This window comes from Cervus canadensis, chromosome 18 (genome assembly GCF_019320065.1).
Source record: "Cervus canadensis isolate Bull #8, Minnesota chromosome 18, ASM1932006v1, whole genome shotgun sequence".
In the NCBI taxonomy this organism is placed as follows: Eukaryota; Metazoa; Chordata; class Mammalia; order Artiodactyla; family Cervidae; genus Cervus; species Cervus canadensis.
In genome coordinates, this window is record NC_057403.1 from 11,131,309 (window position 1) to 11,143,835 (window position 12,527).

The 12,527-nt window shown below is 41.3% G+C and overlaps 1 protein-coding gene across 6 annotated transcripts in view; it reads left to right on the plus strand.

Annotated features, from left to right (window-relative positions):
• LOC122421102 (zinc finger protein 211-like) overlaps nucleotides 1-10,776 on the plus strand; it is a 50,725-nt gene extending 39,949 nt beyond the window's left edge. For all 6 annotated transcript variants that reach the window (XM_043436900.1, XM_043436897.1, XM_043436903.1 and 3 more), the window contains one exon: nucleotides 6,627-10,776. In XM_043436900.1, coding sequence (XP_043292835.1) covers nucleotides 6,627-8,443 — 1,817 coding nt within the window. In that variant the 3' untranslated portion in view covers nucleotides 8,444-10,776. The remainder of the gene's footprint in view (nucleotides 1-6,626) is intronic.
• Nucleotides 10,777-12,527: the final 1,751 nt, after the last annotated feature.

Sequence of the window (12,527 nt, forward strand, 5' to 3'; positions counted from 1 at the left end):
TAGGATTAAGAAGGAAGGCCAGTCCTGTGTGTAGATATAGTTGATTAAGACTGGTTGGGCCAGGGGATGTTCAGAGAGCTAAAGAACAGCTTATTTGAATGGCCTGATTATACATCGGTATTCTTCAGCAAGTTGGGCACAATAAAAAACCACAGGCAAGAAAGCCCTTTCTGGGGGAGACCAAAAGTAGTGCTTTCCACCTTGTCCACGCGCTCAGACCTGTTCAATATTTCTTCTATATTCACAGTCAGGGTCCTGGCTGACTTTTTTCTTTCCCCTCAGACCAGGAAGAAAAACGAGTAACAGGTTCCCTTGCTGGCTCTTTGAGGGGCCCTGTCTGACATTTTTAGTGTCCCTGGCCAAAGGTTACAAAATGACTTTTTCCCCTGGCTACACAAGGGCACTTACTGGATGTTATTTTTTGGACCAGCGCTTGAACCCAGACACATGGCAGGAAACACCAAGTCCTAATTGCTGAACCACCAGGGAATTCCCCAAAATAGCTTTAACACTTCAGGCTGCATGCCTTTCAGAAGCATTAGGATAATATTTATTTGCTTCCAGTTTGCACTGGATGTCAACTTGGGTTGACTTTTAGGTGTCTGAGACCATTTGCAAACACTTCAGTAATCAGTATCATTAAAGACAAATGTTCTTAAGCCCTTCCTCCTGCCCTGGATCCTCTGCCTGCCTAAGGATTGAGCACCTCTGTCACAACAGGTAGTTTTTCAGCTCTCCTACCTCAGCGGTTTTCCTTTTTATTCTTCCAGTGTTGTTCAGTCGCTCAGTCATATCCAACTCTTTGTGACCCCATGGAATGCAGCACTCCAGGCTTCCCTGTCCTTCACCATCTCTCGGAGCTTGCTCAGAGTCACATCCATAGAGTCAGTGATGCCATCCAACCATCTCATCCTCTTGTCCCCTTTTCCTCCTGCCTTCAGTCTTTCTCAGCATCAGGATCTTTTCTAATTAGTCGATTCTTCACATCAGGTGGCCAAAGTATTGGAGCTTCAGCATCAGTCCTAATGAATATTTAGGACTGAATGGTTGGATCTCCTTGCAGTCCAAGGGACTCTCAAGAGTCTTCCCTAACACCACAGCTCAAAAAGCATCAGTTCTTTGATGTTCAGCCTTCTTTATGGTCCAACTCTCACATCCATCCATGACTACTGGAAAAACCATACATGACTAAGTTGCTCCACAGCATGTGGGGTTAGTTCCCTGATCATGGATTGAACCAGTGTCCCCTGTATTGTAAGACAGATTCTTAACCACTGGGCCACCAGGCAAGTCCTAAAGTGGGTTTCTTGAAGACAACATATGGTTAAGTTCTGCTTCTGGATCCATCCTGAAATCTCTCTTTTAATTGATGTACTGAGAATATCCATGTTTAGTATATTGATGTATACTTGGATTAATAGCTAACATATTTGTTACTATTTTCTAAAATTGCCCTTGTTCTTTTTCTTTCTTTTAATTTTTTTCTTTTTCATTTTCGTTTTTTGGCTGTGCTGGGTCTTGGTTGCTGCCTGGACTTTCTCTGCTTGCAGAGAGAACAGACTACTCTCTAGTTGTGCAGGCTTCTCATTGGCATGGCTTCCCCTGTTGTGAAGCTTGGGTTCTACCGTGCACTGACTTCAGTAGTTGCTGCTTCAGGGCTTTAAAGCACAGGCTCGATAGTTGTGGTGCATGGACTCAGTTGCTCTGTGGCATGTGGGCTCTCCTGGGATCAAGGATTGAACCCATGTCTCCTTCCTTGACCGGCAGATTCTTTACCGCTGAGCCACCAGGGAAAAAACCCTGCCCTCGTTCTCTGTTCCTTCGTTAGTGTACCACTCTCTTTTTTGTGGTGTTAATCAAGTGGTTGTATGATTTTATTTTCTCTCCTTTGTTAGCTTATCAGCTCTATTTGCTTCCATTTTTTTTATTTAATTGTGCTAAAATTTGCATTATGTATTTAGAAATGATTTGAGTGCTTCCTTATGCTATATGGTTTCATGGGTAGTTTGAAAAAATATGTATTTCTATATAATACACAGATACACATATATATGCATATATATGCACATTTGATCCTGTGGTTTTTTATTGAAAAGTATTCATGTATAAGTGGACCCAAGCATTTTAGAACCCCTGTTCCAGGTTTACCTGTACTGAATGATTACGCTACATGTTGAATCTTTAAATCAACATCACCACCACCAATCAGATACAGACAGAGGATTAGTGATTGCCAGATCAGGGTAAGGAAGATAGATGAAATGAGTGAAGGATGTCAGAAGTTACACACTTCTAGTTTATAAGGTAAATCCTGAGGATGTAGTGCACAGCCTAGTGACTTTAGTTAACAAGACTCTGTTTAATATTTAGAAATTTCCTGAGAGCATTCCTGGTGGTCTGGTTAAGAATCTGCCTGCCAGTGCAGGAACAGGGATTCGATCCCTGGTGCAAGCAGATCCCATATGCTGTGGAGCAACTAAATTCATGTGCTGCAACTTCGGAGTCTGCCTGTTACAACTGCTGAAGCATTCCTGCCTTAGAGCCTGTGCTCTGCAACAAGAGAAGACACTGCAGTAAGAAGCCTGTGCATTGCAACTAGAGAGTAGCCCCTGCTTGCCAAAACTAGAGAAAGCCTGAGACCAGCAACAACGACCAAGAGAAGCCATAAATAAATAAAAGAAAAAGAAATTGCCAAAGTAGTAGATCTTAAAAGTTCTCATCACACACACACAAAAATTGCAGTCAGAGTTTCTGAGTTCGGGAGGTATACTTCCTTACCTCTTCACAGGTCCAGGAAGTGTGTTCCTGTTAAAAATCATTGACAGAGGAGTGAACTGTAGAAGCCGCCTTTCACCTTCAGCCACCTCTAGTTCTGTCCTGCTCTTGGTGAGATCAGATGCTTCTCAGTTTTAACCCAACTAATTTCCAGAACACAGTCCTGTGGAGTGGTTCTTTCACTTGTCAGAATTCATGGCTGAATCTAACATTTTTAAAGTTTTCCCTGTTTTTTCCCCTAGGAATTGTGTAACTTCAGCTCTTACATTTTGGCCTTTGATATATTTTGAATACCTTTTTGTATATGGTATTAGGTAGGACTCTAACTTCATTCTTGTACATGTGGCTACCCAGTTTTTACAACACTATTTGTTGAAGACTCTATTGAATAGTAATGGTCGTCTTGTCAGTAATTATTGGGTCATACATTATGAGGGTTGATCTTTATAATCTGAAGTCTATTTCACTGGAGTAGATATCTGTCTTTATGCTATTAGCATGCTGTTTTGGTTCCTGTAACTTTTAATATGGTATGAAATAAACCTTAGGTGCCTTTCATGAATCCCACATGGTCATGATATGTAATTCTCTTTATATAGTTTTTGAATCAGTTTACTGATGCTTTGTGATTTTGCCTTTATGTTCATGAGAGATATTGGTGTATATATTTTTTTGCATCTTTTTGGTTTGGTATTAGAGTAATGTTGGCCTCACAGAATTAGTTAGGAAGCAGTCCTTCTGTTTCTGTCTTCTGAACAGAATTGTAGACAATTGTATATCTTCCTGAAATGTTTGTCATATTTCACCAGTTAACCAATCTAGGCAAGTTGCATTCTGTTTTGGAAGATTACTCCTTATTGATTCAGTTACTTTAACAGATGTATACCTATTTAGATTGTGTATTGTTATGTGGGTTTTGGTAGACTGTATCTTTCAAAAAACTGATCCATTTCATTTAGGTTATAACATTTATGGTCTTGGAGATGCCTGTATATTTCACTATACCATTTAATGTCCATTCCGTGTAGTGGTTTTTCCTCTTTCATTCTCTTTGTCTCTCTTTGTTTTCTTTTGGCTGTACCTCCAGGCATGTGAGATCTTTGTTTCCAAACCAGAGATCAAGCTGTCCCCTGCAGTGAAAGTACAAAGACTTTACCATTGAAATAGTGGGGAAGTCCTCTTTTATTTTTGATATTAGTAATTTATGTCCTGTCTTTTTTTTTTTTTTTTTCCTGTCTTGTTTTTGTGATTACCCTGATGAGAATATTTTTTATTTTATTGGTCATTTTAAGGAACCAGCTTACTTTGTTATTTTTCTTTGTTGATTTCTTAAATGATATCTTTTCTTCCTCCTTTGGATTTAATTTTCTCTTTTTTCTAGTTTTCTAAGGTGATTGCTTTTAGATCTTAATTTTTTCTAATATATGCATTCAGTACTATAAATTGCTGTATAACCATTGCTTTCACTGCGTCCACATATTTTGAGAAGTGTTGTGTTTATTTCAAGATACTTAAAAATTTACCTTGTGATTTCTTGTTTGCTCCATGTTTTATTTGGGTTGTTTGATTTCTCATTGTTGTGCAATTTTTCAGCTATCTTGCTGTTACTGGTTCTAGTGTGATTCCACTATGCTCTGAGAACAGACATTGTCTGATTTCTCTTGTTTCAAATTTGTTAAGGTGTTTTTTTCTGGCCCAGGATGTGCTCTGTTTTATAAATTTTCCATGTCAGCTTAAGACTACTCTGCTGTTAGATGGAGTAGACTTGTAGTCTATAGGTGTCCAGATACACAGTTGACTATGCTGGGTCTTCATTGCTGTTCAGGCTTTTCTCTAGTTGCAGCGACTAGGGGCTACTTGCCAGTTATGGTACACAGACTTCTGGTTTGGTGGCTTTTTTTTTTTTTTAGCACAGGCTCTCAAGCATTTGGTCTTCAGTAGTTACAGCTCCTGGGCTCTAGAGCACAGTCTCAGTAGTTGTGGCATGTGGACTTAGTTGCCCTGCCGAATGTGCGATCTTACTGGACCAAGGATTGAACCCATTTGTCCTACATTGGCAGGCTGATTCTTTACCACTGAGTGACCTGGGAAGCCTCTGGTTAGGTACTAATATAGTTACTAACATTTTTATTTTGAATGCTGTTAATCTCTCTCTATCCTTTTACTTTAATGTTACATGCATGTTTTTATTTAAAGTGGGTTTTGTTTTAAAATTTTATTTATTTAAATATGTTTTTAGTCCGTGCTGGGTCTTCATTGTGGTGCACAGGCTCTGGAGTGTGCAGAGTCATTAATTTTGGCCCACAGGCTTCGTTGCTGTGGCATGTGGGCTCCTGACCATGGATTGAACCAGTGTCCCCTGTGTTGCACTTCGAATAGTTAACCACTGGACCACCAGGGAAGTCCTATAGTGTGTTTCTCAGAGACAACGTATCACTGAATCCTGTTTCTGGATCCACCCTGATGATCTTTCTCTTAATTGGTACATTGAGAGTATCGATGTTTAGTATATTGATATAGTTTGATAAATATCTAATATATTTGTTATCATTTTATAAAATTATCCTTGTTCTTTGTTCCTGTGTTAGTCTACCATTCTTTCTTTTTGGGTATTTATAGAGCATTTTGTATGATTTTGTTTTCTCTCCTTTGTTAACTTAACCACCATTTGCTTCTCTTCATTTTTTATTTAGTTGTGCTAAAGTTTGTATTATGTTTTCAGAATTGATTTAAGACCACTTCTATATAACATTATATGACTTTATGGATAGTTTGAGATATATATATATATATATATATATTTCCATCTTGTAATGTCTTAGTTCCCTGACCAGGGATCAAACCTGGACCCCTGGCAGTGAAAGTGTGGTATCATAACTGCTGGCCCACCAGGGAATTCCTACATAATTAAAAAAATCGTAACTGAAGTTCCATGGTTGCTTAGTTGAATAGAACCCCAGGCTTTCATTGCCATGGACCAGTTTGAACAAGGTATTATCTGTTAGATCTGAAAAGATATTTTTCTGAATGAGTCATGCAAATGGGAACCTTGTATGTTAAAAAAAAAAGTTCAGTATCACACATGGTCAGAAAATGCCAATCAAAATGACAGTGAGATACCATGTCACACCTGTTCTAATGTCTGTTATGAAAAAGACAAGAAATGATGTTGGTTAAGATGTGGGGAAAAGGAACCCCTTGTGCACTCTTGGGAGGTGTGTACATTGTTGCCACCACTATGGAGTAGATCATGGAGAATCCTTACATTAAATAAGGAACTACAGTATGATCCAGCAATTCCCAACTCTGTGTATTTATCCATAGGGAGTGAAATCATCATATCAAAAAGGTATCTGTACCCCATGTTTATTGTTGCATTTTTAACACTATCCAAGTGATAGAAACAAGCTGAGTGTTCATTGATGGATGAATGGATAACAAACAGGTGGAATATATGGAATATTATTCAGCCCTAAAAAATAAGGCCATTTTGCCATTTGCAACATGCGTGTTTGCTTTACTGTTTCTTGAACACCAGCTACCTGTTCCACCCAGATTTTCAGATATACAAGATGTACGGTATACTTCTGCACAGGTCACCAGAGGATGTGGTCCTGGTAAAAGCCATTGACAGAGGAGTGAATTATACAGCATGCCTTTCACCTTGGGTCACATCCAGTCACATGTCCTGTGCTTGGTGAGAGCAGCTGCTTCCTCAATGTGACTCCAACTTCATATCGTGAACATGATTCCATCGACTGCTTCTTTCATGTGCCAAACGTACAATTGTGATGGTGGCATTCACTCCAATAAAGTCAACTGGATCTTCACCATCACTTGTTTGTTTTCAGGTTCTTGGCGTGGAGTCCAGGATGAAGAGACACCACCTGAACAGAGCAAATCTGCAAGAGTGTCACAGTTTCGCACTCCCAGGGCATGTTTGTCGCCTGAGAAGACTCAACCTTGTAAGATGTGCATCCCAGTCTTGAGAGACATTTTGCACTTGTCTGAAGAGCAAGGAACAAATGGGGAGCAGAAAGTATACACATGTGTGGCCTGTGGGAAGGAATTCTATTTCACTGCTAACATTCAACAGCACCAGAAGCAGTATGTTAGAGAGAATCCTTTCCTATGTAATACTGAGAGACCCTCGTTCTTGCAGACCTGCACAGTTCACCCAGCAGGAAATTTCTCTACCAACTTGGAGATTGGGAATGACTTCATGGCCATCATGGGAGTTCAGCCACAGGCCACTAATACTGGGAAGAAACTGAACAACAGTAAGGAGTGTGAGGTTGTTTTTCACAGTGGAGAAAGTCATCACAGTTTGGGAGAAGGTAAGATAGTTTCCAGCCACACAGACATACTTGTAGAGGATGAGAGAGTCCTCATTAGTGAGGCATTTTGTGAGGTAAACAAACGTGAGAAAGCTGGCACCCAAAGAAGTAATCTTATTCAGCATGTGCAAGTTCACACTGGAGAAAAGGCTTACAAATGCAGCCAGTGTGAAAAATTTTTTGCCTATAAATCCAGTTGCCTTGCACATCACAGAGTTCACACTGGAGAAAGGCCTTATGAGTGCCCTGAATGTGGGAAATCTCTTGCTAATAGGTCGACCCTCTCTTACCACCTGAGACTTCACACTGGAGAAAAGCCTTATAAGTGCAGTGAATGTGGGAAATCTTTTCCTGCTAGGTCAAGCCTTTGTCATCATCAGAGAGTTCACACTGGAGAAAAGCCTTGTGAGTGCAGTGAATGTGGTAAATTGTTTAGCCGGAATGAGCATCTCAGAGACCATAAGAACATTCACTCTGGAGAAAAGCCTTTTGTGTGCAATAAATGTGAGAAATCTTTCACTAGTAGCTCCAGTCTTCGTCATCATCGGAGAGTTCACACTGAAGAAAGGTCTTATGAGTGCAATAAATGTTGGAAATCTTTTACCAGTAGGTCCGGCCTTCGCTATCATCAGAGAGTTCACACTGGAGAAAGGCCTTATGAGTGCAGTGAATGTGCAAAATCATTCACAACTCAGTCAACCCTTTCTAATCATCAGAGAATTCACAGTGGAGAAAGACCTTTTAAGTGCAGTGCATGTGGCAAGTTTTTTAGCCAAAAGGTACATCTTAGTGCCCATATGAATGTTCATACTGGAGAAAAGCCTTATGAGTGCAATAAATGTGGGAAATCTTTTACAAGTAGGTCAAAACTTTGTACTCATTGGAAAGTTCACATTGGAGAAAGGCCTTTTAAGTGCAGTGAATGTGGGAAATGTTTTACTAGTACCTCAAGCCTTCTTTGTCATCAGAGAGTGCACAATGGAGAAAACCCATATGAGTGCAGTGAATGTGGAAAATCTTTTGTTGGGTCGAGTAGCCTCCGGTATCATCAGAGAGTTCACAATGGAGAAAAACCTTATGAGTGCAGTGAATGTGGGAAAAATTTTACTGCTCTGTGGACCCTTCGTGATCATCAAAGAGTTCACACTGGAGAAAGGCCTTATAAGTGCAGTGAATGTGGGAAGTATTTTTCTAATAGCTCGAGCCTTCTTCGTCATCATAGAGTTCACACTGGAGAAAGACCTTATAAGTGCACTGAATGTGGCCGATCTTTTACTACTCAAACACATCTCTATGATCATCACAGAGTTCACACTGGAAAAGGCCTATGAGTGCAGTGAATGTGGGAAAACTGTTCAGCAAAAACAGTGCTTCTTTATCCATTGGAAAGTTCATACTAGAGAAAAGCCTTGCGAGTGCCAGGAATATGTTAAATCTTTCACCCGAAGGTGCTGCATGATTAAATATCAGCGAGATCACACTGGAGAAATGGCTTTATGAATATTGCAAATATTTCTGGCAGTGATGCTGAAGAAGTTTGAGGTGGTAACAGTGGGAAGAACCTCTGGAGCAAATGGACCCTTTTTAGAGAGGAAACTGAGGCCTAGAGATGCTGAATCACCTGTTTGTGATCTCCTTAGGATGGACAGGGATCTGGGATTTCATGCCAGGTTGCCTGGTATAGTTTCTGGTGAGTCCGCTCACCGTTCACCCCAGGTTTGGGGACTTGAAGAACATCTTGTCCATCCTTACCCTTCTGCCACCCTGCTACACACACACACAGTGCACCACCCCATGAGCCCTGCTTATACCCCAGCCTCATGCTGATTGCAGAGGATTATGTTTTCTCTGGAATCAGCATTGATTACTTTTCTGTGGATGACTCCATTTATCTACCCATCCGAACCAATGCTGTGATTCAGTTTTTATCATTGTCTTTTGAGAAGGAAGGGCTGCCCAGCTCTGAGAGGCAGGGGGACTTCCAGAGGAGCTCACTACCGCCACACCTTTCATGAGAGTGGTTACACTGCACATGTCCACTGGCTTCTCTTCCCCTCAGAGCAGGCACTCCATCCATTTCCTATGTTCTGACCATGAGTTAGGCACACCTGAAGCGTGCATTGACATCAGGGGCCCCAGCTTCATTTCCACCCTTGCACATACCCTACTAACACCATCCCGCTTTGGAAGTTCTCCAAGACAGCAGCAGTAAGCCAGGGCCTCTGGACTGCCTCGTTGTTATTGCCCCGGGTTTGACACTGACTTCACCGCTATATGCAGTGATTGGTTTCCAGGGTCCTGTCCATCTTCTTTATATACCCACCTTAAGATGTCCCTGTTGCCCTGTTTTATGGTTGACGTGCTCACTGTTTTGGGCAGTGTGAGGTACACTGAAGGCCTTCCAGTGTGGCCCTCATATGGCATGGTCTCCAAGGCTCTTTTCCTTTACCCCTCTAACCATCACCTCTCTTCTCCCACTCCTCCAGAGAAATGTAACTCATGATTATATGTAAGAACTTGTCCTCCCTCCCTGGGTGCACACTTGATCAACCTAGCTTAAAAGCTAACACTGAAATCAGGGTTGACTCTTCCCATGAAGACTAAAACCTCTGTATAAAAACATCATTATGATTTAATTGCATTTTTCTCAGGAATTTTTTCTTGACTGTGCCATGTGTCTATGGAATCCCCCTGTCCAGAAATCTAAACTGTGTCCCGTGATGTGGACGTGTGGAATCCTCACCACTAGACTGCTGGCAAATTCCCTACTCAGGGTTCTTGATGATCAGTTTTTGTTTTTCATGTGTCTGTTTTTCACCTGTGTGTTCTGTTTGGTAAACTTTCTATTCATATTTTTGCGCATCTTTGTCTTCTGAGATTTGGCTATTTTATCTTATTTGACAAGAAGGAAAGGAAAGAAACAACAAAAATAACTGTTAAATTTCACCAATAATATGAGTGACTTTTTTCCTGCATGGAATTCTAGTTCAGAATATTGGAAGTTTATGTTCTCAATGTTTAAACTATTTGTAATGTAATTGCCACATACATCATATATGTTTTTGATAAGTCTGCTTTATTAACATATATTACCTATTCTTAAGTTCAGACATTTAATTACACTGTAATTAAATCAAGCCCTGTTTCACAGTGTTTGCTAATTTCTCTGGTGTAAATGTTCATACAATTACCAGTGTCAAATTGTGAACATAATGTCACTGAAATGGAGTTGGGAAGCACTGCCAGTAGCCCACCATTGTATGGTTTTTCCCCCTTACAGGCCCAGTAGCCACAAAATATTTTAGGAATGTAGCCAGTAAACCATAGTAAAATGATTATGGATAGTTTTTGCTAAATTGTTTTTTAAATAGTTTACTGAATGTATATTTGATTTAAGTTTTACATATTTAGAATGTACATTGAGACATACTTGTGTACATCCTTCAAACCAGTTTCCTTCTGCCATTTAAAATTTATCTTCAACATTGGGGGGTGGGGAAAAAAAAATAAAATTTATCTTCAACATTGTAATCACTGGTGCAAGAGTATATTCTAGTTTAGTAATGACTATTTTCAAATATATGTACAGATGGAATGACTGTGTTGGACCCTTCCTGTATCTTATATCATTTATCCTATTAATACACATTTTTTTGTGTTTGTGTGTCATGATTTATTTAGTCGTTTTTAAGTTTTATAATCCCAGGTATCGTGTCTTTCAATTCATAACTTGTTAGAATGCATTTCTAAAATAAAAGAAGCCTTTTCATAACTCCAATAACTAACAGAAGAAAGAATTCTAAATATCAGTGTATATCAGCACAGCCTGGGATACAGTGTGACTGAGTTTGAATGCTCACACCTCAATGCAGCCTGGATCTACTAACTCATGTGCCATAGCACAAAGGATGTGTGACAGAAGTGAGACCTTGTTGGGGAAATACAGTGGGACGTGCTGACCCAGCACAGCAGGTGTAGGTACGGAATTCACAAACACTCCAGGGAGATTTGGGGCCATGCATGTGATACAGACACCCCACACATTGTGGTGTGTGGGCCACAAACACTCACACAGTTCTTCTGGATCCTGTGTGATAAGGTGAGTGCAGACAGGCTTGGAAAGAACAAGCTCTCCTACATCACTGCACTTTTGATGATGCACTGATGTTGTTTAGTTGAGGGACTGGGTCACAAGTGTGTTACAGGTGAAGATTCACAGCTGTGAGCAGCTTTGTTTCACAAGGACTTGGGGTTGGGTTTTACAGGCATTATGGGAGGTGTCATTCTTCAACCCTTAGCATTTGGACTAAAGTTTGTCAAGGATGGGTCCCCAGAAGATGTTGGCACTTCCTGCTGGTTATTAATAATCATTTGGTGAGTTATGTTTTTCTACTGGGTAGGAGGAGCAATGGGATGATGGGTGAGGGCGTTAGGAAGAAGAGCTTTGGAGAAAGGGAGAGAACCACAGTGGTGACTCCTAGTCCTTCAGGGTCACTCATGACACTTGGGTTAGTCACCAGGAGAGTGGATACAGGCACATCTTGAATTAGGTTCTTGAGGAAGATGGGCGGGACCTTGAGAGCAAATCACGGCCTATGGCTGTGGCCAGTGTCAAATCTCCGGGGACACTGAAGACGGTGTGGGGCTAGCATGTTTGTTGCTGCTGTCCCTTTGAACAACTTCAGAAAAAGGAAGGTGTCTGCAACGAAATGCAAACTGGGCGCAGTGGAGCTGGAGTCCCTGGTGGAGATGCAGACAGTGGTGTGGCTGCGCCACAGCTGGTGGAGTCCATGCAGAGAAGTGCAGAAGAGAAGCAGTGCACCTGTCAGTGTAGAGGACGCCCTCATTAGAGGCGGGCATCTGGGTGCCCTTGTGGAAACTTAACCTGAGGGGCAAACCCCTCCCTCCACAAGTTGGAAGAACAATAAATTCTGAGCACAGGGCAGTTCAGGTAGATAAATGGGGTTATTCACATGACAGCCATCAGTATTTGTTTTCAGTGAAAAGAAAGGGGTGTCCATCAGCGTGGGGTTGTGGTATGACTAGGGCTCTTTGGGGGAGGGAGACAGAGGGTGTAAGGATGCCCAAGATGTTCTTTGAGTTCCCGAGTGGATTGGATAGGACAAGGAGTGCAGTGATCAGATTCCCTATGGCCCGAACCGGGTAACCTGGGATGGATTCCCAGATACTCCTCTGTTGCTGGGGAATCACAAGTAGCAGACAGTCACTTGCTGTGCCTGTTCCTCACCTTACCACCTCACACTCCTCCAACCCCATTCCTCTCTGTGACCTTTCTGTCTCCTTCTCCATCTAAACACCCTCACGGACTCCCCTGGTGGTCCAGTGGTGGAGGCAAGCCTCCTTGACTGGTTGGAGACATGGTGGGATAGGTTGGAGGAGCCTGGACTCTGTTTA